We start from the raw sequence: 25,943 nt of genomic DNA, 5'->3' as shown, positions 1-25,943 counted from the left end.
ATCTGGGGGCGGAGTGATGTGGTGCGAGAGGATTCGCGGCATTTGAAATTTATTTCGAATGTCGCGAATACCAGCGGACAGATGACGTCACCGGCGCTCTACTCAGTTCAGAACTCGCTACAAGAGTGAAGAACAGAGTAGGTGACGAAAAACGTCAAATAGGAAAAAAGATAGTTGGTTGGCAGTCACGGTAAAAGGAAAGATTTTCGTGCAGAAAGAAAACAGTTACATACGGAAATCAGTATTATTTCTAATCTCGCGGAGTTATCATAAGAGTAATTTCTTGAAATTGTGTATTAAACTTTGCAACATACGAAAAATATGTCAAAAACCTATTTCGAATAATAAAAGAATAAAAGGTTAAATACAAGCTCCTAAATTTGACTGAGAACTCTTATAAACTGCTCATTCAAAATCATTTCCGTTCCACATTCTACAAATGTCTACACAAAACCCGACCCCATACCAACCGTTCGGTTCGTTGCCTTCAAATCGCAACTGTCAAAACAGCCAATTTCGCCGATGGCCAATGTCACAGCGAATTCAAAATATATTTGTCAACAGCAACATCTCGTCATCGCCACAACGGCGAAGAAGGGCAAATTTTTCTCGAAAAGCGGCACAAAGCGTGGGAAAAGCGGTAGCCAATTGGGTTGTAAGTCGGTAACGGAAAGCGGTGGTTGACCAAGTGCAGTCAGTGCTGCGAGTGTCCACATCCCGGCCGATTAGAGTTCCGAAGTGCAGTGCCTAGGACTTTTTGTGTACAAATTGAAGGACGCGGAAATTGCGATTTTGAATCTTGTCGAGGGTCGTCAGTTCCTTCCTTCAAGGCATTTGCGATCCAAGCCGTGAGTCGCCATCGGCCGTGTCCATAAACCTCGGGCGAATGGAATTGTTAATAAATTTAATTCTCTAATGCGAGTCGTCATCGTGGCGAGTGAAGACGACGCGATCGGTGTGTGCGTAACGACGATTCCGGGGGCGCAAAAGACGGTGTCATCGCTGCGGAGTTGCTTTCCCAGTTTCGCGAGACATCCGCGTTAAGAAGTTGTGGCCGGCGTTCAAGGCAGGCCAGTGCGAGATTCCCTGCGTCGTGACTCCAATTTAAGGTTAGTTGAATTTGAAATTCTAAATTCTGCCGAACGTGTCAGTAAATTGCAAAATCACGTAGACATGCAGCTGTCCCGGTGTAAAAATAGCTCGCAATTATGCCTTCAGATGTGTTTTTGGCAGCCCAGTCTCTAAATGTGTTTTTTTCTTATTTTTGGTCTCATTTTAGGGCAGCAAGATGGGTGTCATTCTGGCGAAATTTCGGGTAAGACTAACAAGAATTGTTTTGTTTGTGATACTGTGCGGTCCACGCCGCCGCAGGTGTTCTGCGGGCAGTCTCTCGACTTCGTGTTGTCATTCTAGCCGGCAAGTGTGTTTACTAAATGTTTGTCCGTCCCAACCACGCCAGACGTCATCGCTTATCATCGAAATTCCTTTGATATGTGAAGCAACGGAATCTCGCCACGCGTGCGGATGGGGTTGATACCGTGAAACGGGAAAAACTCGAAAGAAAGTCACGTAGATGCGACGGGACAATGCTTGACTTTCGCTCAATTCTCTTCGTTACAAAAGGCAGTGGCTCGACGTTAGCCGTGTGCAATTGAAATGCGACCCGGCCGACCGCAAAACCACTGCTCGACGCCAACAAGTTTTCATGCGTAACATAAGACTCATATCAGAAAATACGACGATTGCTTCCGATTTGCCCAACAGTTCGAAGTACGTCCGAGTTCACAAAAGTGCAAGCTCACCTGAAAGCAATTTACACCTTGCTGCGGGCAGATGGAAAATGCGCAGCTTCCTTATCAGCGGGAAAGTGCACAGTTCATAGGAATGAAAATATCGAACAATAGAACCCACCCTCACCCCTTGTAAAATGATTTACAACCAAACAACAGGCAATAATATTTGGGCGGGAGCAAATCTTCACTGGATTGCTCACTTTGCTCGCCTTAAATGGCGTGAATTGGCGGCCAGAGCGGTTAAACGGTCGCAGGTGCAATATGCAACTTTCACCATCGGCTCTAATGCCGCAACTTTTCATTTGAGTGCTACACTTAGCCGAGTTCATTGTTCCGATCGGATTTAAAGCCGCTGAAGATGTAGTTGGCCAATGTTGAATTACGATATCCATGGCAGAAGCCGGCGAGGTGAACACATTGCTGGGGAATGAGACGCCAAATGAGTCATAAATCGCTAATTGGTCTATGAAAATTCACACAGAAGACTTGGTTTTGCGCTACGGATTCAAGTGGACAAACGATCGCTTGGTCTGTTTTCATCGAAATGGAATGGTCTGGTTTTGTGTAATTTTATTATGCCAAAGTCGAGCTATTTCGAAAACATTTTACCATATTTTACGCAGTTGCTTGGCATCGATGCAGTCAGAGAATTTCATGGACACAATTGTTATGAAAACACTAGAAATCTTAAAAAGAGCAGAAAAATATTAGCAGAGTTGAGAAGATTATTTTGGAGGAGATGTATTAGTCTAATTTTGGGTAATAACATACGATGCCATCTCAATTGAACCGTCCATCGAGTCGGTTTTTGTAGAAGTTGGCAGGCATTCCGATTTTGCGAGCGGTTATCAAGTCATCAATCTAAACTGCGATAAAAGTTGTGTTGAAATTGACTTTTTCTGATACCAATATTGTGTTTTGTTGGAATTCTGAATCCGCATTCACTTGATGACGGATTGGACCAATTAAATAGAAACTATCTCTGCTTGGACTAAAAAAACAGAAGTCGGAATATCGGAAGCTCGGCGCTTCAGCTATAAAGGTTTTGTGTCCATCTTATGTCACGAACTCTCTATGCACTTTTTTTTTTTTGAGGATTGTTGGGTCCTAAGTCCGCATCAACTTAATGTTGGACCGGACCAAATGGGGAGCAACTTACTCCCTGTTTTTTTTGGTCCACGGACCCCTCGTTTAAGGGTTAGCACCCAAACTTTACAAAAATGTCAGCCGATGACGGCTTTACGGTTTCGTACCAGGGCAGAGGCAAATCGTCGGACGCTGCCTCACCTCTTTGTTTAAAGTTTGGGTGCTAAGCCCAAACGAGGGTTCCGTGGACTAAAAAAACAGAGAGTAAGTTGCTCCCCAATTGGTCCCATTCGATATCAAGTGGATGTGGACTTAGGATCCCTCGTTTACGCTTAGCACCCAAGCTTCAAACAGAGATGTGAGGCAGAGTCTGACGATCTGCCCTGATAAGAAACCGTAAAGCCGACATCGCCTGACATTTCTCTATGCACGTTTTCCATTAATACATAGCTAAGAGTGCCAAATATTCCGTCATATATTGCTAAACAAAATATTTAAATTGAGAACGAGTTCATGTCGATCTCGTCCCCGCCTGAATCGACGTCGAGGATGGCGAATAGGCGCTGAACTTGTTGGCGGAATTCGAAGTAGGGCCGACGATGGTGGTGCATCTGCTGGCACAGCTGGTTTGTCGAGAGCGTCTTAAAAACGCCGTTAATGCCCACGACAGACAACTCAATGAGGTCCAGAAAAATGGGGCTTCCAGGGGCCCCGCGAAAACAGTGCTCTTTGTTGGTTGCTCTGTCATTGAGACAAGCTCTCTCGGAATTCGCAGCGAAGTGTGTCGCGACAGGATTCGCGCGGAACAATCGTACACTCTTGAATTGAAGGAACGATACCTCCTAGGTGTGTCGGCGCAATTTCATCTGAGGAGTCCCGACGAAAAACCCAACCGATCGCTTGGTGTTCAATTGAACATGTGAGTCGCCGCCGAGGGGATCCTTCGAAACGTCCCCGACTTTTGATCTTCGCCGAACTTACAACCCGCCTACTTGGACGTCAAACTTTCCCGTCCCGTGCAGATCGTGCTGATTGCAGACTGAACCCAAATAAAGGGTTGGAAGCGAAGTAAAACAGTAAAAACCACGGAAAGCACCTCGTGCACAAATTGTGTCGCACAATTCGGCTCGCGCCCGCTTTCCCTTGAAAGGAAAACGTGAAAATTCACACAAAGAAGTCACCATCTGGCCACGGTTCGTGAATATTGTGGTGAGGTTACTCTCCGGATTCGAGTCGCTAATCATTTCGTGATTTTGCTACATTGTGTGCTACGTCTTCCGCAGCCCGCTTGCAGGATAACGTCCAGCCACAGCCCATCACAAGTTCCGGCCGAAGAGCAGCAGCTTCAGCGAGGAGCAGCACGAACAAACCCATCTCAGCACAAGTTACGGTCGAAGAGCAGCAAGTACCACAGACCATCTTTGCCGTTGAGGCTTCAAGGTCCTCCTTCCAAGTCATGCGCAGGCCTAAAAGAGCGGCCGGCAGGGCTTGTGGCTATGGAGTTGAGCATTTGAGCGAGGCGTTGAGCGTTCGGTGCATGCGCTCTAGCATACCGTTCGCCTCAAAATGATAGGGTGTCGTATGAACGTGGGTGGCGCAGACGAAACGAGCAAGATCTGAGAAAAGATCAGCTTCGAACTGGGACCTTAATCCGAAGGTCGAGTAAAAGTGCGGGATTTCATGTTCGGCATAGCGGTCGATTATTACAAACTTGTGCCGATGTACTTTGGCTTGTTGGCAGGGAACACATTGCTTAGTCCAACGAAGGACGTGTTTATGGAGCCCTGGCAAGGAAAAACGTAACTCAACCTGCGTGGCCATCGCTCGGCCGCTAGGGTGGGAAGATCAATGAGCGATGTCGAAAGCCTTTCGGTAAGGGCGTGCGGGCAAGTAAGACCTGAGCGTATCGCCGACGACGTAGTAAAGCGAGTCTCTGCAGCTTGACACATTGGTTGTTTAATAAATGCGGCTCGTCCGAAACTAACGCCTCACTAATGCATTTGGTGCCCAGTCCCGTAGGTATCTCCAAAGTGTTAACTCACGAGAGCGCGTCCGCGACGAGATTATGTGCAACCGGTGTGAATGCAAATTTCATGTTAAATTGTAGGAGGTAGTCCAGCTGTCACCAGTAGTGTGGCGACATTTTCTCTCCTCTCTGGGGATGGTCAGTGAGGAGTGTAAACTACCTACTTTTCAAGAGACATTAGAAGTGTTCAATGGCAGCGAAACCCGCAAGAAGCTCGCGGTCGTACGTCGAGTACCCCTGTTCTGTCGTCGATAGCTTTCTAGAAAAGAATCCCAATGGGACCCAATTTCCATCCGGGCGGCGCTGGTCCAAAGGGAGGCCTATGGCGTGGCTAGAGGCGTCCGTTCGAAAGGCGAGGGGGCCTGACGGGGAGCGAAAAGATGTAGCTGTGGGGTTAGGAATGCTATTTTTATAGCGTTGGAAGGCGTCAATGACGGTTGTCCTTTATGCTAGAGCCGCGCGTTTTGAAGACTAGCCTTTCATAAATCCAGTGAACCGAGCTGGCATGTCTGCGGCGTTCGGGATGCAACGTCAATAAAAGTTGAGCATGTCGAGAAAACGCCATAATTGACAAGAATCTGCTGGCCTAGCGAAGTCAGCTATTGCCTGCCTTTTAAACGACGATGGGAGCACGCCATTCGCGTCGACCTGATATCCAGCGAAGGTAAATGTGTTCTTCAAAAGATGACACTACGCCCAGTTAACGGAGAGCTTCACTTTACGCAGCGCGGAAAACAATTGACGGCGCTGCTGTCGATGCTTGGATATGCTCCTCGTAGCACTTTACAACCGAGAGCTTTCGGAGCAAGTGATTCATTGTCCCAACGGCATGCCAACAAACTCGAAAAGGCCGAAAGGTGTTACGGCAACTTTCTGGAGGTCCCCCGATGCGACCGATATTTGAAAAAAAGTGCGATGGAGGTCAAGAACAGAGGAAACCGGCAATCCTGGAACAGGTTTTCGAGCACTAGCAGCGGGTAACGGTTTGGCTTCGTGCAGCTGTTTAAACGAGTAACGCGCCAGCTTAGGCACTAGGTGCAGCGGGCTGGCTCACTGGTTTGAGGACGAACTGATAATGCCTCTCAGCATTCCAAACTCCTGTTTAGATGCTGCGAGACGCTCGGCAGCTAGGAGGCGGGGCTAGACAAAAACCAGTGGTCCATCGGAACAAACAGGATCCGGAAATTATCCGGCGAGTTGAGTGTACAACTCGGCAAGAGGGCCATCTGGGATGAGAGCGTGCGCGATTCTGACATTGAAAATTTAAGGGACAGTACAAAGCTTTGTAGTTTGGAGAAAGTTACTCCTTATCTATTAATTTTAGGCTGCACTACAGACGAAAATCTAATTTTAATCTAACTTGCGACGCGGGTCCAGAAGCGCAAGCTAGTGCGGCCGTCTAGGAGGTGGCGCAGGTCGACTAGAAAACCATATTGCTTTAGCGCACCAGCTCCGATGATGGCGGTGCTTACGTCCGCAATGATGAAACTCAACACGAAGGAACGTCGTAAGCCCAAGTTAAGTTGTGAGCGATTTTAGACCACGAGACAAAACGCCTCGGTAAAATGAAGACGGCAGATCCAGAATTTCGAGGATTTACGTGTGCCGGAACCTACGATGCCGCCATCACCTTCGGTTCCACCTCGCGCAGGTCGTCCGTCTTTCATTTGATGCTACACATGACCATACAATTGTACACCAATCTTTCGCATATATGGGGAGCCCCCTTCAGACCCAACACAAAATGGCGCCGCTGCATGTAAAGGGACACATAGACCAAATGTTTTCATCAAATTTCGTAACAATCGATTTAGCGGTGTCGGAGTAATCGGGTGTGACAGACAGACATTGAATCGATTTTAATAAGGTTTTGTTATTGTCTCCAATTTATATACAGTTCATTGTCAATACGATGTGATAAATTTATCTGTGCTTCAAGCAGCTTAGCCTCTACATCAGGCGGTTCATTCTTACCCTTTTTAATGGTGTAGCTATGCGACTTTTGTGTCAGTTTTCTTGCCCTTTTTTCCAGAAAGATTATTTTTTAGTAGAACCAGACTCCTTCTATTCTTCAGCCTTTGTCAATTTCAGAAATGGAGTCGGCTCGTCTTGATCGGTTATACCTTTTTTCTCGGCCATTTGCCTGATCTGGATAGGGTCGAGAGGCTCTCAAGACTTCTCTTCTAGCGTATCAACCAACGTTTTGGTCGTTTCCCATTAACTTCGATGCTCATACAAATCTTGGAAAGTGAGTACGAATTACGTGTCCATATTATCGAATATTCCTCTTTCGCAATTTCACTACGACCGGTGTAACCCCACATCGACTGGGGATATCCCCATTTCTGATCTGATTACGCCATTTGTCCAACGCAACATCTTTGTCTCCATTATCACGAGACGCCGTTCATTATACTTTATAGTTGGCCAACACTCAGAGCCATAGAGGGCGACAGGGTGAACGACACTGCGCAGCGGTTACCTGAAATATCGTTAAGCTCCCGCCGCGGTTTCCTGAGATCCCTGCAAGTTTTCACAATTGCTCTGCACCAAATGCCCTTGCCCGACCCACCCGCCCACCATCTTGGAAGAGTGGATTATAATGCAATTGTCACCTCTCAATATGTGACCTATCTGCTGCCACTTTCGCTTGCTGATCACAGTGCGTACGGGTGCCAGACCTGTGGGCCGACCAGGTTCTTTGTTTGAGATAGTATCATGCCAGCGTACTTCGATAATATGACGCGAGTTTTCACGAAGACTTCCGTGATAGTAGAGGGTTCACTATCCAATGACACTCCCATATAGGAACGCAGAAAGGACACTGATGTTGACATAACTGCATTTCCAGATTTTCGACGCATATCTAGCGCTGTTGATGCGTGGGGCAACATGCACTTCGATGCCAACGCCAGCACAAACGACTTTTCCTAGATATACAAATTAGTGGATCTCGATCTCTGCCCATTAATGCGTCCGCCAGGCTGACAAACTTTGTTTTGTTGTTTTTCATCTTCAGTCCAACTCTACTTGTTCCTCTTTTGAAATCCAGTACCCACACTAAATGGACCGGACTTGCGAATGTATTGGAAAAGCTTATTCGCACACATCATAGGCCCTCAACATCTGACAGTAATCACATGTGTTTTAGTGTCTATGATGTGTATGAATAAACATTTCCGCCTGGATCGTTGTTCTCCAATTAGCTCGGCCACTTGAACGCGTCCTCAAATCTTGGAAGCCCAGTAGTTACCCGACATGCAAATATATTGTGCTCTCGGTCTTCCTGGTAGTCTCGCGCCGTCGACACGTCATCCATTCATAACCTTTTTAGGCATGCGGTCGTCGCTGAAAATGCTCTGCCCACTGTAGGCGTTAAGTTCCGATATTGCTAGTTCATCATACGACTCATGATTGTACCGGATTCGCCATCCAACACGGTCGCGAACTGCTCCGAAAATTCACCAGAGGACTTTTCTGTGGCATGTGTTTAACAAATTTTCGGAGGCTTTGGTTAGGGTCCAGGTTTTGCACCCGTAAAATAGCACTGGTCGTATGATGGTTTTGTATACGCCTCCGCGTAAACAAAACCATCATTCGTGTTTCTTTGCACGTACTTCGATTTCATTATGGGAAGGACCGAGAAGAACGTCTTATTCGCTAGCTGTATCCGTCACTTGATATGAAAATCCACGTAGGTCAGTTTTCGGGACATGATGTTGATGTCATCTGCGTACGCTAACAATTGTGTTGTCAATCCGTCGCCATGTTTCAAACCAGTACGTATTTCAAAAGGATCAGTTAACCTGTTCTGGATCCTGACCTGTGAGATGGAGTTGGTCATAGTCATCTTCGTCAGACGTAATGTTGTGCAGTACTTCACAATCTATACTTTCGTATGCTTGCTTGGTGTCGACAAAGATTTGGTACACGTCAACGTTATATTTCCAGCACTTTTGCAGAATTAGTTTACCGGTAACAAGCAGCTCGGTTGTGGAGCGCTTTGTTTGATTTCAGTGACCACACGGCAAAATGAATTTCTGCTGTCGGAGGATGTGTAGTAGGATTAGGATCACCAATGCCGCCATCGGTTTGGGCTATTAGTAGGGGACGCCAGGTGTCGAATTCAGAAGCTCTTCAAAATAGAACTCGCAGCGTTCTTTGATGCTGTTGGCATCGCTGACAAAATATTTCCGTTTCTTACGTATAATTATTGTATTCGAAATTCGCCGTAGCTCATCATAGTTTTCTTTCTTATCTCTGGTTGCACGTTGAATATATTGTCTGTATGCGTCGTTCTTTGCGTCGAGTGGTATTCCACATTACCGGGTACCCAGAGTAGTTTCATCAATCATCAATCAATCAATCAATTTCTGCATTCCTGAACCATGTTTGAAGGGATCAAAGAACTGTTCAACGCCCTAAATGCAGCTTGACCATCGCTACAGATTGCGTTGCGCCTGCCCTTCAACCGCTCGCCAATCATCCACATTGCCGCCCTTAGGATCGCATACACCTCAGCCTGAAAGACCGTTGTATATTGTCCTAAGGGAAAAGCCCACTTGTTTTTATTCGAGAGGTAGATTCCCGCTCCAGAACCCTGCTCTAATTTTTAGCCATCGGTGTAGATCACGTCAGTATATCCTGACACACATTCTTCTGGTTCGTTTCAGTTTTCTCTTCGTTTCAAGGTAACTTCATATCTTCTACCAAACATATATGGGAATCTGAAGTAATTCCGAAAACTGGATTCAGTTCTCCCAATAACTATTCCAATGCTCTGGGCCCCCCATATCCATTGTTTTCCCATAGATTAAATCGAATTATTCTATGAGCTGCTCTCATTGCAGTGCTCTGAATAAACAAATCCCAGGGGCTGCAAATTGAGTAATGCATTCAGAGCTCCGTCGTATGTTGTGCTCATGGCACCCATGATACCCAGACAAACAGTTCTTTGAGGTGCGGCTGGTTTACATCGAAAACTCTTTTGTTTCACCTTAACTCACCACACTCCGCATTCATAAACAAACATCTGCCTAATGATAACAACATATATCCTAATTACTACCACATGAGGCTTGAGTCCCCATGTCGAGGCAAAGATCCGCCTAGACGGCCCATCAGTGTGAGAGCAAGTTTCATCTTTCCTTCTACATGTTTATGTAAGCTTCTTCTCCAGATGTTTCACTTTCTCGGAGAGTTGAAGCGTTGTACCCCTCATCTCTTCAGTTTCACTCTTTTTGTAAATAATACCATTATAGTTTTAGTTGAATTTACTGAACGTCCATGCCTGAGGCACCAACTGTCAATCAAATCAACGGCATGTTGTGTATTTCTACACACCGTTCCGAGACTTCGACCAACAACTAGAACGGCCATGTCATCTGCATAATCTTGAGCGCGTATTGGCAAATTTTGCAACATACTCCACAGAAGTGACGATAGCACTCCTTCTTGAGGGCAGACTTTCGTCGCTTCCGTTTTTAGGTAGCGATCGACACCCACTTTAGTACACAGCAATCTCTGGGTTAGCATAGCGTAGATCCACTTAATTTTTGACGTCAGAACGCAGGCCCTCGGTCACGGGGATCTTTCATCGAAGAAGATTCTAGTCCCCTTGATTGATCCAATGTCACAGATTTTGTTAAAACGAACTCATGGCTCTTGAACCAGAAATATATAAGGACAGTCCTGCAACTTTCCCAGTTTTGCCACCAGTAGATAGGAAGAAGCTTTGGCATACTGCAGGCTGATTTGACTAACTCTTATGTTTGTAGCCATAAGTGCAGTCTAATATGAAAACCGCTGCTAACTGAAAAGTCTGCTGCGTTCAGTGTGGATCTCACCGGGGCTACCAGCTTGTCCTTACCTTCCGCCGAAAGTTCCGCTTTCTTGCGTCCGATTTCTGTGGACATCGCCACACTTGGTGGTGCAGCAACGCTCATGTTTTCATACCCAAAAAACGTCGCCTTCATTCGCAGTACATTCCGTTATCGTCGCTTGGAAGTCCTCCCAGATTTACGATGTCCGGGCTGCATGGCTCTGTTTCCACATACCGGAATTACACCAGATGGGTCCACATCACCAGCTTCCCTTTCTTCCTTTTTTCCTGGTAGAGGCTGAGGAGAAGGTTCTGACAAGCAAGTCTGTAGTCCATTCTCCTTTACGGCTGAAGTTTCCTTCTGTCGAGCTTTCCTCCTCCGTTTTTTTTTTTGGAAGAGTTAGACAACAGTGTCACCGCCAGGCCGGCCGTAGTCAGGTTTCCAGTTGCTCTTATTAAGGGAGTTGCTGTACTATGCTTTCTGGCTGCTCGCGCCGTATACACCATGTGTAGGTTTTCCACTGAAGTGGAGAGCCTGTTTGTCTCCCACAGATTTCTCCGTGGAGGAGCATGAATCTGGTGAGGCCTCCCAAATCCGTGCCACAACCTGATTACTAAAAGTCGGAGGTGGATTTGAAGTCTTAGGAAAAGTGTAGCGTCCTAAAAACGATTATGTTAAATAGGGAAAGAAATTTCATGAAAAAATGTTCGGTTTCATTTTTAATACAAATACTTTCCGACATTTGTACGGGACCCAAATAGCGACTACTCTTGTTAGCTGGAAACTAACGTCAAATTTCTCTGATCAAGTTATATTCCACTTCTTAATGATTATTGGTGAATATGGTCGAGTCAATTGTCCACAATTACCATAAGAGGTTTAAAGTCCTCCACTAGTCCCATCTTCCAGGTAGCTCTAATCTTAATCCAAACAGCATTAACACAACAATACTGCCCGCAGAACGCCTGGTGTAGAGAGATTGTTTAAAATACACCAAATTTTAACTAATTTAATTGATATTTTAAAAAAAATTTCAGAAAGAGAAAACAACATATGAAGTTTTAGAGAAGCTCGAACAGGACATAAAAGACATTGAAGAATATTCTGTTAGTACGCAGGCACAACAAAAACGTTTTGTTGGAAATTTTCTTGTGATATCCATTGGCCTTTATGTGATAGGTTTTATCATATTCTATTTTGTATTTTTCCCGCCAACATGGACGGAACGTATCACATATTCAGTACCAATGTTAATCATACCTCTACTGTGAGTATAAGCCCGTGCGTGCTATTATGTACGGTAAAAATGAACAATGCCTTCTAATTACAGAATATTTTTAATAAAACGATTAGTAGCGTGGTATTTCCAACGGAAATTGAATAAAAACTCAAGAAAATTGACATCGATGCGAGCGGAAAAGAAGAAAATAATTGAAAAAGTATTGGACACAGAAACATATAAGGTAGGCGTCCTGTAGTCTGTAACCCTTTGAATTTGATTTACCTGGTTCGTCTTTATTTTCTAGGTTGCAATTGAAATCCTGAACAGATTCGGTGGCGTGCCAAAGACTGATTTGAAATCTCCTGGGAGTAAGCAAAATGTTGTTTTTTCGATAGTCATTAGTTGCTTACTGTGTTATATTATCCAGGCCTTACCCCTCGTTTAACAACGACGTCTGCGACTCCCATAAAAATGCAAGCGCAGTCACAGTCATTGACCACGTATCGTGGACCATCGTCATTCCAACAACCGAAAACAACGATCCAACAAGTGACCATAAATCCGAATCTTAGCCCGTCAATATCCCCTCGGACACCAATCCGAAATACAATATTCAACAACAATAACACCATTAATAGTAGCGGGAATCTAACCCCAGCCGCACAGGCAGGAACGGGTATTGTTGCACAAAGAAATACAAATCTGCAGGTTCAGCCAATACAGCAACGAAAACGCACTCCATATCCCATAATCAATCAAGGCAATAAAGGTGTTCTTGAGAAGATGGTGGACTATCTAATAGGAGACGGGCCACACAATCGATTTGCAATGATTTGTAAGGAATGCTATGGACATAACGGTAGGGATTGGATATACTAGCACCATGAGAGGAAAATGGTTGATGTTTCCTATTTTGTTCAACTTCAGGTATGGCTCTTCAGGAAGAGTATGAATATGCAGCCTTCCGCTGTGCTTTCTGTGGAACGATGAACCCATCACGTAAATCACGTCCTATCGCACCGAAACTTCCGATGGCTACCCCAACGCATGCTATTGCCAGCGGAGATGATATGAAGAGACGACGCGAAAGTTCAAGCTCATCGACATCAACCTCAGAAAAAGACTCAGGTAAGCTGGATTGGGGCTCGATGATCTTATCTTTTCCGCTTCACATTCATTTGTAATCCTTACAGGTCCCGACACAGATGACGAAGCTAGACGGGTGCCAAAGAACGATGATATCAAGCCATCAAATAGCACCGAAAATATCGCTACCGTTTTGGCAGATAATAATCCAGCTGAAGCTCCAGTTGGTGAAAATGGCGTAGATGATGAGCCGATGACTGAGAAAGATGATGAAGACAAGAAAAATGATTAGTCGGATCAACCTCTTTTGCTCACTTGTTTTACCCCCTCTTTTTCCCACGAAAAAATATGTTAGATCGACAAATTTCTCATCCATAGCTAGACAATACACTTCTCTCTTCAATGAAAAATATTAACATCGAAAAACACAGAAATTGCAGGTCCGACTTCAATTTATTTAATTGCAGACATATCCCATCCCTTTCCTTTCTAACATTTTCTGTTTGCCATTCATGGATTTTGTTATAGAGCGTTAGGCAACAATTGCTTCGCGGTGGTAAAATTTGTTTGATAGAACCTCAGCCCATTCTCATCATCACTGCAGGCAGCTCCCCTAATTGATGCTTCTTGTTACTGAAAAGTTGACTCTGCTTTTCTGAGAAAAGTGACCTCAACAAATGTTAATCTTTAAGCTGATCCCTGTTCTCAGTAAATTTTTGACCACCAGAAGTAAATTGAATTGAACTTGAGTTAGAATCCACGCTAGTCTCTGTAGCGATTGCATTTAATGCTGGCTGATCCCGCACTTGACATGATTACTGCAAATAGAAAGGAAAGTTAGAGCCAAGAGAAGCATTCACATTGAAATCCAGAAGAAATTCCAGTTCACATTGATTCCCAGAGTGCAGCATTTTCTCGCATTTTCCCCAATGAGGTTGCAGCAATGAAACCAGGAGACGAAAGTAAATTTATAAATTCACACATGCTTATTTATTTCATAGATTTTTAAGTGGAATTTATTTGTATTTGTAATGTTAATTGCGATCCAATGTACCCTCGAGGGACCGAACCAGAACATTTACTTACTGTCATATCGTTATTACACTGATTATGCTTGAACTGTTTTGTTTTTTGTCGCTTTAATTTAGCCGTAACGAGTAGTAGATAATAACGTTGAAGAAAATTGCCTTTTTCGACTTGTTAATTGTGAAAAGAGAGAAATTGAATAGATAAGTGAATGAATATACATGTAGTTGATATAATGTGTAGTAATTTTATTTAGGACTGAGCTAACAAGCGATTTTTAAAATAATATATTTTTTATAATTGAAAATGGCATTTGTTTTTATTTCTACCTCAGTAGAAATGAGAATATTCTTGAACCCCTTTGAGACCCCTGTCCGGAAACATTATCCTTTACAGCTCCTTTCTGGTGGCTTTTTAGAAATACGCAATCATTTTGGATGGATTTTGTAATGACTCCTGAGTGGCCGGAGACGACCTAGAGGGAAGAGCTATCCCAAAGACCTAAAAAGATGGCGAAACTGACGTGAACATTCGCCCGCAAATACTTGCTTGCACGCCTCTGTGCTAGCCAGGCTCGGGAATGTGGGGAGTCCTTTGAAGACTTCGATCCCTCATGTGTCATCGGATACAAAGAAAACATCAACAAACGCGGGGATTCACGTGCACCTAACGAAATAAACACATGCAAGCTAAACGTGGGTAAAACTGTACACGGTCATGAGAGAATTCGGTATCCCGACGAAATTGATAAGACTGACTAGGCTGACCCTGACCACTGTGCGAGGCCAGATAAAAGCAGCAGGATCACTCTCAAGAAGGACCATTCGACATCAACAACGGTCTATGACAAGGGGATGCTCTATCATCTTCTTTTTCTTCAGCCTTTGTCCCGTTCACAAGCGGGGTCGGCTCGTCGTGATCGGCTTCGCCATTTAGCTCTATCGAATGCCTGATCTGGGTGCAATCTCGAGGCTTTCAAATCCCCATCCAGCGTATCAAACCACCGTTGCTTAGGTCTGCCTTTTGGACGTTTACCATCGACTTCGATGTTCAGACCAATCTTTGCAAGTGAATTCTCGTTTGCACGAATTGCGTGACCATACCATACCATACGAGTACATACCATAACGATCGCGGATATCCTCATTTCGGATGTGATCTAAACGTGTGATGCCACTAGTCCAAAGTAGCATCTTCGTCTCCATTACCGCAAGACGCCGTTCATTGTCTTTTATAGTCGGCCAACACTCAGAACCATAGAGAGCGACTGGACGGACGACATTGCGGTAAATTTTAGATTTGAGATGTTCGTTGATACGTCGAAAACAAAGGACACCAGTTGTGGAACGCCACTTCATCCAGGTTGCGTTAATGCATGAAGCAATTTCATAACGCAGCTCTCCATTGGCTGATAGCGTTGACCCGAGGTATTTAAGTCGCTCAGTTCTGGGCAAATCACTGCGGCTGACAGTGATTGTGCGTGTTTCATGGGGATCGGTCGTCAAAAATTCAGTTTTGTTTAAATTCAATCTGAGACCGTGTTGCATGAGGCGATCATTCCATTTTTGAACAAATTGCTCGAGATCATTTTTGCTATCAGATGCTAGGAAAACATCATCTGCATAAAGCAGTGTGTAGGGCGCTGGACATTGGATATCCCGTGTGACGGTGTCCATAAGAAGCACAAAGAGGAGTGGTGAGAGGGCACTCCCTTGATGAACTCCAACAGAGACACGAAGCGGTTTTGATACACCCGCCATACTTCGAACTTTACTTTTCGGATCGTGGTAGAGCAATTGAATCCAGCGCACGAGTTCTTCTGGCACGAAATGTTGTCGTAAAGCATACCAGATGAGTTCGTGTGGTACACGGTCAAACGCTTTCTCTAGATCCAGAAAGGCAATGTAAAGAGGGCGATGCTTCTCACGGTGTTTCTCCATGAGTAACCCACAGCGTGTATTGCGTCAGTAGTTCCGCAGTTCTTGACAAATCCGGCTTGATTCACGGTTATTTCAACGATTTCGCGAATACGGTTGTCAAGAATCGGTAACCGGATTGGACGGTAATTTGAACATTCTACTGGGCTACCTTTCTTTTTCTATATTGGAACAGTTGTAGTTTCTTGCCAGTCAGATGGTGTTCTTCCTTCCTGAATAACCCGGTTAAAGAATTCACTGAGCCACAGTGTTGGGTCCCAGCTCTTCGCTTTCCAGAGCTCAGATGCGATGTCGTCAGGTCCTGTTGCTTTCCCCGATTTCATTTGTTTTATTGCCTCCTCGACTTCAGTTGCGCTGACTGGTGGAACTGCTCCAAATGTCGGCAATGATTGTGGAAGTGGAGGATGAGCAAATTCTTCAGTTGAAATCTGCTCGAAGTATTCTCGCCATCTATCCGTTGCGGCTCGACGGTTGGTAAGCAAAGTACCGTTCTTGTCATTAACACAACAGAAGTGTTCGATATCCTGTGTGCGTTCATCACGGCTTTTAGCAAGTCGATACAGATCTCTCTCGCCATCGCGAGTGTCCAGTTTATCGTAAAGATTTTTGAAATGGTTCGCTCGGGTGACAGCGACCGCTTTCTTTGCTTCCCGGTTGGCATTCTTATAAATTTGCCACTTAGCAGGCGTTCTATCGTCGAGAAATTTATGGTACAGGCGTTTCTTTTCACGGACCTTCATTTCAACATCATCACTCCAAAGCCAAGTATCTCGGTTGATGTACCGCTTACCCGGCTTGGTGACCCCGAGGGTTGCAGAGGCCGCTTTGTGGATCGTGTCTTTCATTTGGTTCCATGATTCTTCCACATTCGTAATGGTTGGCAATCGTATGAGTGAGACCGTTTCTTCGTTCTTCTCACCAAATCGCCACCATTTAATGCGCCGCGGGCCAGTGCGTTCCTCACGCTGTTTTATCGGTGGCTTAATTCGCAGGACAGCAATCAACGGCCGATGTTGAGGTGCGATGGTCTCATAGGGAACGACTTTGCAATCAGTGATAGTGGTAAAATGTTGGCGTCTTATGAGAATATAGTCGATTTGCGTTTTATTGTTCCCACTATAAAATGTGGGAAGATGAGACAACCGTTTGATGAACCATGTATTCATAAGTACAAGGTCATGGGTGTCCGCAAAATCGATTATACGTTCGCCACCTTCATTGCGCGCTCCGAACCCCTTTCCCCCATGGCACCTGTTATCGTCTGCCTTTTCACCCACATGACCATTAAGGTCGCCGGCAATGATTACGTAATCGTCAGCAGGCACGTGACAAGTCTTTTCATCGAGAAGTTGCCAGAAGGCATCTTTCTCGGCATCAGGTCGACCTGTCTGTAGTGCATACGCGGTGAAGAAGTGAATAGTGCGATCAGCTGATATAATGGTGAGCTTCATCAGCCGATCATCAAATCGTTCGACTTCTTTAATGGCATCACGGAAACCCGCTGAGATGGCAATGCCAACACCATATTGAGTGTGTGGGTTACCAAAATAGAGAACTTTGTAGCCATTTTTACCGCGTTCGCGTTCAATGTCGCCAGACCATCGGGTTTCTTGCAGAACGCAGATGTCAATGCACCTTTTCCGAAGGGCTCTTGCGAGTTCCTCCGTCTTTCCAGTTAGGGTACCAACATTTAGCGTGCAGACACGTATTTGTTTTGTTCGTTGTGTGCGGACTAACTTGCTTACGTCCTGACGCCGTCCATGCGTCAAGAACCCTTGCCCATTTCTCGACAGGACCGGGGCCCGTCCTGTCGCGTCGACTGAGGTGGACGCCCTAGCATTTCTCCGAGGCCTGTGACTTAATCCGATCATCATGTTTGTAACGACATTCTATGCATTTTCTTGGTCGACCTGTCGCGGGGCCTGTCACCAAGAGAGATCAGGTAGGATTTAGCATAGTAGAATAACTCCAACTATACTCTATTTATCTCTTTCCCTGATCTCAGCATTTTATTTTTGTTTTACTGAGGATAGTACAGAGAACGTTGCCTCAAACCCTCCTCCTTTACCTGGGCTTGGGACCAGCATACTATCATGCGTCCTCTTTAACCTTTTTTTTTGAGGAGGCGGCAATCTTTAAAAGACTCTGGCCTGGGAACGCCAGAGTGTGGGATCTTTACCCACTAAAACCACCCCCGACTCCCCCCCCCCCCCCTCCCCCCTACCCCGTGGAACCACCTTAAGGTATTACATCACGGGGCGGAGTTAGCTTACTTTAGCTAGGTCTCCTTTCGTCTATCCGCGGGGTTCGTAACCGCGTCTTCCTCACTTCTTCTGCCTTTCGCAGTTTATCCTGGATTACTGCGATCATGGAACTGATCGCATCCCAGTCTTCCTGACAGGCTACCATTCTCCGGACAAAATTTTCCGGTGTTACCACTTCACCTAGAGTTTCTTCTAGGTTCCTCCTTTCTTCCACGAACCTAGGACACTGGAAGAAAACGTGCGCTGGGTTCTCTGGGACCCCGCACTTTGAACAATTAGGCGAGGTGTCCAATTTAAACCTATACAGATATTGACGGTATCCTCCATGGCCGGTGAGAAACTGGGTGAGATTATAATTGATCTGCCCATGCTTTCTCTCCAGCCACTCCCCGATGGAAGGGATCAACCTGTAAGTCCAACGATCCTTTTCTGACTGGTCCCATCTGCTTATGGATCTCTGCCTTTCGGCTTTTTTTTTCACCTGAGATAAGGGAGAGATGGACTTGGTGTTGTAAATGTTCATCATTTCGGTTGCCAGGATGTCAATCGGCACCATTCCCGAGATAATGAACGCTGCATCGTCTGAGACGGTCCTGAAGGCAGAACACACCCTTAGGGATGTTCTTCTGTAAACCGTACTCAGTTTATGTGTATTGCCTAAAACCTGCAGTGCTTTCCCCCAACTGGGACTGCATACAGAGCTCACCACCCTGGCTATGAGCAGCCTGCAAGTATGCCGCGGTCCTCCTACGTTCGGCATCATCCTTGCCAGAGCAATACTCGTGGTGGATGCTCTTTTGCAAGTATGCTCTATGTGCTACTTAAAATTAAGTCCTCCGTCTATCATCACCCCCAAGTATTTGATGGCCGGCTTGGAAGTGATAATACGATTCCCGATTCTAATACAGGCGTAATTTCTTTTACGGCGCTTAGTGATGAGGACCGCTTACATCTTTTCTTCAGCGAGTGCTAGTCCAGCACTCTCCAACCAAGCCTTAACAACACTGATTGCTTCGCTTGAGTACAACTCAGCATCCTGGAGATGCTTTGCGACCACAACCAGTGCTATATCATCGGCGTAACCCACCACCGTGGCCTCCTTCGCAACCGGAAGGTTGAGTACGTCATTATACATGATGTTCCACAGTAGTGGGCCCAGTACAGAGCCCTGTGGGACACCCGCGGAGACAACGTACTCTTTGGGTCCATCATCGGTATCATACCAGAGTGTGCGCTCTTTCAAGTAGCTATCGATAATAGCGGCGAGGTAGGTGGGAACACCAATAGTCGCCAGAGACTTTCGTATAAGGTTCCAATTGTCCGAGTTAAATGCATTCCTCACATCCAGGGTCACCACCACGCAATATTTGCTGGTGCAACCCCTTCCGTGAGTTGTATTTTCGGCCAAGCCAGCAATCATTTTGATGGCATCAATGGTTGATCTGGTTTTACGGAACCCGTACTGCTTATCTGAAAGGCCCCCTTGGCTCTCGACGGCTGGGAGTAGTCTATTATAAATAACCCGCTCCAACATTTTCCCCATAGTGTCTAGAAGACATATGGGTCTATAGGAGGACGGTTCCCCTTGGAGATTTGCCAGCCTTAGACAACAGCACCAGCTTCTGCCGCTTCCATGGTGCAAGAAAGAATCCCCTTCGACATGTGCGTTTCGAACAGCTCCGCGAACATATCCGATCTACATTTGACGGCAAGTTTGAGGGCCTTATTCGGTATGCCGTCAAGACCCCGGGCTTTACTGTCGCCTATTCGACTGCAGATCTCCATCAGCTCGTCCCTGGTGACTGGTGGAATCGGCGTCACATTCAGGGGGCGCTGGAAGGTGTCAGTATCCCCCTCTTGCTGGGGAAATAACCCCTGGATTATTTTCGACAAAAGTATAGGGCACGTGATCTGCGGAGACGATCGGCGTCTGAATCGTCTGTCACGATTTTATAGGCGCTACCCCATGGATTTATGTCCACTTTCGAACAGAGCTCCTTTTACCTGGCCCTAGAGAAAGTGATCCGTGATGCTGATGTAAATGCAAGAGGTACGATCCTCTTTAAGTCCACTCAACTACTGGCCTATGCTGACGATATCGACATCATGGGAAGAACCACCCGAGATGTACAAACTGCCTTCATCCAGATCGAGCAGGCACTGATTGGCGCGAGATCTTGGGCTGCACATCAATGAAGGCAAGACAAAATATATGGTGGCAACGTCAGCACCAAAGACGAATCAACCAACAACATCAAACCGCACTGGTCAAACACGAACAAGAATAAGGATAGGAGAATACAACTTTGAGACCGTTGACAATTTCTCCTATCTAGGGTCGAAAATCACAACGGATAACAGTTGTTGTCAGCCAACAGAGCCTATTTCAGCTTACAAAGACTGTTTCGCTCGAAACATATCACCATAGGGTCAAAGCTCTTCCCGTACAAGACTATGATCTTGCCAGTCCTCATGTATTCCTCGGAAACTTGGGTTCTTAGCAAGAAAAATTGCGAACTCTTGGCCGCGTTCGAGAGAAGAATCCTCCGAAGAATTTTTTGGCCCCCTACATGAGGATGGACGATTCCGTAGCCTACACAATGACGAAATCTATGAGCGATACGATGACCGTCCGGTTGTGGATAAAATCAGGCTCAATAGGTTACGGTGGGCGGGTCACTTAATCCGTATGGATGAGGATGATCCCACCCGGAGAGTCTATAAGAGCAATATCTATGGTAGAAAAAGAAGACGAGGCAGACCCTGCCTAAGATGGAGCCATGGCGTAGGTCAGGACGCCAGACAGCTTTTAGGGATATCGAATTGGTGGACCTCGGCGCAAAACCGAGATGTCTGGAGTTCCTTATTAAGGCAGGCCTAGACCGGATATCGGCTATTTCGCCGTTGATGATGATGACTTGCTGTTGTTGCTGCTGTTGCGTTCGCTGCTGCTGCTGTGTTGATGACATCTGGGGCTGCGGTGATTGCGTCTGGGGCTGCGGTGATGACGTCTGGGGCTGCGGTGATGACGTCTGGTGCTGCGGTGATGACGTTTGGGGCGGCGGTGGCGTCTACGGTGGTGATGGTGGCGACGGCTGTGGCGTCGACTACGGCGGCGGCGTTGATGACGGTAGCTGGGGCTTGGGCTGCGGCGGTAGCGATGGTTGTAGTGTTCGCTCCGGGGTCACCACCTTAAGGTTCTTGATACCGATTCTTAAATTGTACCGAAGCTGGAACCTTCGCAGACAATCTCCTGTACTGTAATTAACGTGAAATTCGAATTAATCCTGAGGATGCGATCACAGCCCAACCAGCAGTCACAAAACACTTCACTACGAAGATCGAATTCCGGACAATAATTAAAAACGCCCTGCGTTCAGCGAAGAAAGTATGGTTTTTATTTAGCACTAATTGGAACGGAAGAGTTTAAAGAAATTATGAGTCGCTGTACTGCAAGAAACCAACTGTCTGCTGTCAAGGCTGGAGGCAGAAGAGACCGATTCGTCTCCATGTGGTTCTTTCTGCCGCCAACCAACGGCACATCCTCACCGCTAGCTCTCCACTCCCGTGGCGAGTTCTAAAGGCGTGGAGAGTTCCTTGCGCCATTTATCCGAAATAAATTTCGAATGCCGCGAATCCTGCTGCGCCACAAACTTCTAACATGCTGACCTGTTCTATGCCAATGAAAGTGACCGATCCCGCTCCTGCATGGTAGTCTCAAAAGACTCCAGGCTAATTTGGATAACGAACTATGTGATGGCGACGCCACATCGGCTAAACTAACCATAAAAAGTCAACAGGGAGATAAAGAAGTACTATGGTGCTCTGCATATCTCACGTATAACGCAGAAGAAGTTCCCAGTGGAACACTCAATATGCCAAAAGTGAAGGCATGAGGTTAATAGCAGGATGTGATGTCAATCCTCATCACACATGCGGGAAAAGTTCCAATATTAATGCAAGAGGATCGAGAATACTGTAGTATCTGGTAGGAACCGATCTGCAGATCCCTCAATTTGATGAACCCTGATACCGTGAAGTCGATGACCTCTCGCCTAATCACGTTGTAGAAAGTGGTTCTACAACGTAGTTAGGCGGGAGGTCATCGACATCAGGGCAGCATTCCCTGATATTGTGGCATTGGTCGGAGAGTGGAGAATATCAAACGATATAACACTCTCAGATTACAGACGTATTGATTTCGTAAGGGCATAATCCACCTCCACCCACTCCATTTTGGAATCCGTGGAAGATAGATTGGGCGACGTATAAAATAAAACTGAGCGCCCGAGTCGTGATCCCTGGGAGGCACATCAAACCTATTGCTAGAATTGAGAAGACAACCCAGATGATCACAACTAGCCTGAGAGAACTCAAGACGCTAAAGAAGGGTAAAACACCATGGTGTAACTCGGATTTGGCAAAACAGAGGAGAACGACAAGGATACGTGCGATAAGAATCGTGCTCTCAAGTGCTGGCTGGAATCGCTATAAAGACACACAAAAGACTCTAAAGAAGAGCATAAGATCAGCTAAACGATTATCATGGAGACGCTTTTGCAAAGAGACTAACTCTCTTGAGGCAACCTCAAAGCTAAAGCTAAAGTTGAAGAACGTAACCAGAAGCTGGGTTATTTACGTTTACAGAGCGGGAGGTACACAGAAAGCCAAACCATTTGCTTGTAGTGCACTTTCCAGGGAGCATCTAAGATCTCATCTCGGGGCTGACAGGTGCATACAGCCCTCAACCGAGAGACTGGAATCTGGCATGCAAAGAAGTATCACTGAAGCGAGTGAAATGGACATTTAACTCGTTCCATAGGATGGATGCCCTTGGTCTACATATTCGGAATATATATCGTGCATTTTTAACACACGCCTATATTTCAATTAAGTGGCGTGATGTGAAGGTGATATTTATTCCCAAGCCAGGGAAACCCACTTGCACGGACGCAGAAAGTTTCTGACCGATCAGTCTAGCGTTCTTTCTACTAAAAGGGCTAGAAAGACTACTAGTCGACCGTTCATAAGGGTTACATACATTCCTAAGTGGCCACTTCATCATAGGCAGCACGCCTATCAGAAAGGCAAATCCATAGAGACAACACTCCATGAACTCACGGCAATCATTGAAAAGGCTATGTCCGAAAAAAAAAGGCGCATTCATGGGCATCGAAGGTGCCTTCAATTATGCCTCATTCGCGGCAATTTGTGATGCGGCAAGATAGGATGGAATCGAACCGCTGTTAATCAGTTGGATCCTTCACATGCCAGAGTGGAGAAAAATCCAAATAGTGGCCGGCCAGAAGTCTATTGGGGCAGGATCCTACGACATCCCCGACAAAAATGGAGAGGTCGCACCATTCGAATCAGTCAGGCAGCATTATCAGCACTAAACAGCAATGACATATCAAGCCAAAGCTTTCAACAAGATAGCTCTTCCACTATCAAGCGACAGATAAGTCATACAAGCGGCCGATGTTGAACTTAGACGGTCGGACGCAACACGCAAGCGAACGTAAGCGACCATCAGATGGTGTTCCCTTTCGAGGCCGATGTCAGCGCCTCTCTTGTTACGCACAACAACTCCTAAATCTACTGCTGATTGCGAAGTGACCGATCTGATTGCTCGTACGGCGTCAGACAGCTGAAACCCAATTGACCTTATGGCAGGCTCTGTGCTCGAACAATGAGCCACCAATAACGGGATGGTGGAAGTTGCAGAAATCCCCCCGCCAAGACCGTGTTTCCCTATCACATGCCCCAACGAGGTGTTGTTAGATCCCACCTTGGTATTGAGATCATTCATCACAATAAAAATGTCACCTTTCGGAAGCCTCCCCTGAACTGCGTGTAATTGTTCGCAGAAAGCATCCTTCTCCACTATATCGGAAGTCTCCAATGGTGCGTTGCATTATACAATTGTAATGCTCCTCAACCTGGACCGAAATCTTCCAGTTAGTAGTTGGCTTACCGCAAGAGGGAGAAGAGTTCTATCCAGAGTCCCACCATCTTATTTCGTTCAGGCCCAGAATGTTTAATTTATATCGCCGGAATTCCCGCTCAAGTTGAAGAAAGCGAGCATTCTGAGGATACTACTGGTATCGAGGAGCGTGTATCAATTACAGAAACCAATTATAGTCCGTTTTCGATAGCCAAAGGTCGTTTCCCTATCCGGTGCTAGCCCATAAATTTCTATCCCTTTTAGTCACCTATTACGGCAAGCACAATTTTGAGTGTACTCTTGAGCCCCAACCCACAAGGTAAATACATGAAGATAGAAACAATGGATTGTAACTCTCCAAGTGGTAAAAAGTTACAAACTTCGAATCCACCCGCGATTTTGAGCAATCGGGTCGCGTATTTTGGAGGCCTCATCAATTTCATATTCCCCATCTGCTTAAGGCATGCTTTCCAACTCAATGGAAAGCTTGAATTTAGTTTCCACGACGCAACCAGCCGGAAAGGAAAGACAACTCTCACCGGAAGGTCCGTCTGCGGTACTAAAGCCCAAATCTACCCTTAAACGGAAGAAGAAGCCTAGACAGAAGGAAACTTTGGCCACTACGGAGGGCGGACTACAGGTTCAATCCGGCCTATCAGAACCCTCTCCCTCACTCTTACCAGGAAGAGCGGAAGAAAGGAAACCTGTGGAAGTGGACGCTACTGTTTTAACGCCGGTATGTGAAAAAGGAGCTAAGCGGCTCGGACATCGTCAACCTGGGAAAGCTTCAAACCGACAGCAGAGGATGAAAATGAAGCACCATGGAATGAGGACATGGACATGGTTGCACCATCAGTGTCGGTGGTAATGCCCGCAAGAAAAGTAAGACCAACACATCTCCGGTGGGCAAGCCTTTACCGTGCTCCGCACCAGGGCCTATATCCGCGTACCCCGTGGAGATTAGGACCGGTGTGCCGGAAGGTGATCAAATCGGAGAGACAGATCTTAGCGAAACAGGTCCCTTCCATAAAAATTCGGAGAGGACGTTTTGCGCAAGCTGCAGCCTCATTTCTGGGCGCTCCCGTGTGAGTTTCCCCCAAGGATAGTGAAATGTCAGAGGGACAATTTACCATCCTCCGGGAGCGCTTGCAGAAAAAAATGCTGGAGCCTGGGAAGAAGCTAATATTTAACAATCAAGGTTTTCGCGATGGGTTTCTTCATTTGGAGTGCACTGATGAGGCTGCCTTAAAGTGTCTCCAGGAAGTAATCCCGGCTTTGAGTTCTGGCACTCGGACGAAGTTCACTATTGTGAACACTGAGCTGTTCAGGACAGAATATGTCAGATGTTGGTTACCAGGCCCTCGAAGGGTGAACCCCTACATTTTTCTGGTGCAAGAGACATGAGTCCGATTTAATAGAATCTGTGGCACTGAATCAGTTAAATGGACTAGGATCTTTTTAGATATGTGAATATTGCGCTCCTAATAAATTAGGTGTGGATATTCAAGGCTCCGGACAATATCCTGTTATAAGGCGAAGAGGCAGCAGAAGAACTGGCCTGAAAAGGGTCAGAAGCTGCTGTATATACCAGAAACTTTCTCCGGAAGCGGGAAAGTGTTTATGATCATGAAAATAAAGAAGAAAGAGGAACAATTGAGGGAACTATACTGGGCGAACTTATTAGGATTAATCCAGGGTGCTCAGGGGGAGATATGAAGCAAAGCCCTCGCAGGAGTT

General features: G+C 46.0%; 1 protein-coding gene across 1 annotated transcript; it reads left to right on the top strand.

Moving 5' to 3' along the window:
- The first annotated feature begins 540 nt into the window (after positions 1–540).
- LOC119661250 (endoplasmic reticulum junction formation protein lunapark-B) lies at positions 541–14,368 on the top strand. Its single transcript, XM_038070498.1, has 8 exons — positions 541–1,109; positions 1,280–1,315; positions 11,765–11,994; positions 12,058–12,190; positions 12,254–12,317; positions 12,377–12,808; positions 12,877–13,077; positions 13,143–14,368. The coding sequence occupies exons 2-8, from the start codon at positions 1,289–1,291 to the stop codon at positions 13,325–13,327; spliced, it is 1,272 nt and encodes a 423-aa protein (XP_037926426.1). The 5' UTR covers positions 541–1,109; positions 1,280–1,288; the 3' UTR covers positions 13,328–14,368.
- The last annotated feature ends 11,575 nt before the right edge of the window (positions 14,369–25,943 follow it).

The sequence above is a fragment of the Hermetia illucens genome, chromosome 1 (genome assembly GCF_905115235.1).
Source record: "Hermetia illucens chromosome 1, iHerIll2.2.curated.20191125, whole genome shotgun sequence".
In the NCBI taxonomy this organism is placed as follows: domain Eukaryota; kingdom Metazoa; phylum Arthropoda; class Insecta; order Diptera; family Stratiomyidae; genus Hermetia; species Hermetia illucens.
The sequence above is the reverse complement of the archived record's forward strand: the minus strand, read 5'-3'. Positions and strand labels throughout refer to the sequence as shown.

Bases quoted from the DNA above. Each gene is read 5' to 3' on its own strand.
- LOC119661250 (XM_038070498.1), top strand. From the start codon at position 1,289: ATGGGTGTCATTCTGGCGAAATTTCGG. The intron at 1,316-11,764 runs GTAAGACTAACA...AAAAAATTTCAG, and splicing joins TCATTCTGGCGAAATTTCGG to AAAGAGAAAACAACATATGA. The intron at 11,995-12,057 runs GTGAGTATAAGC...TTCTAATTACAG, and splicing joins ATGTTAATCATACCTCTACT to AATATTTTTAATAAAACGAT.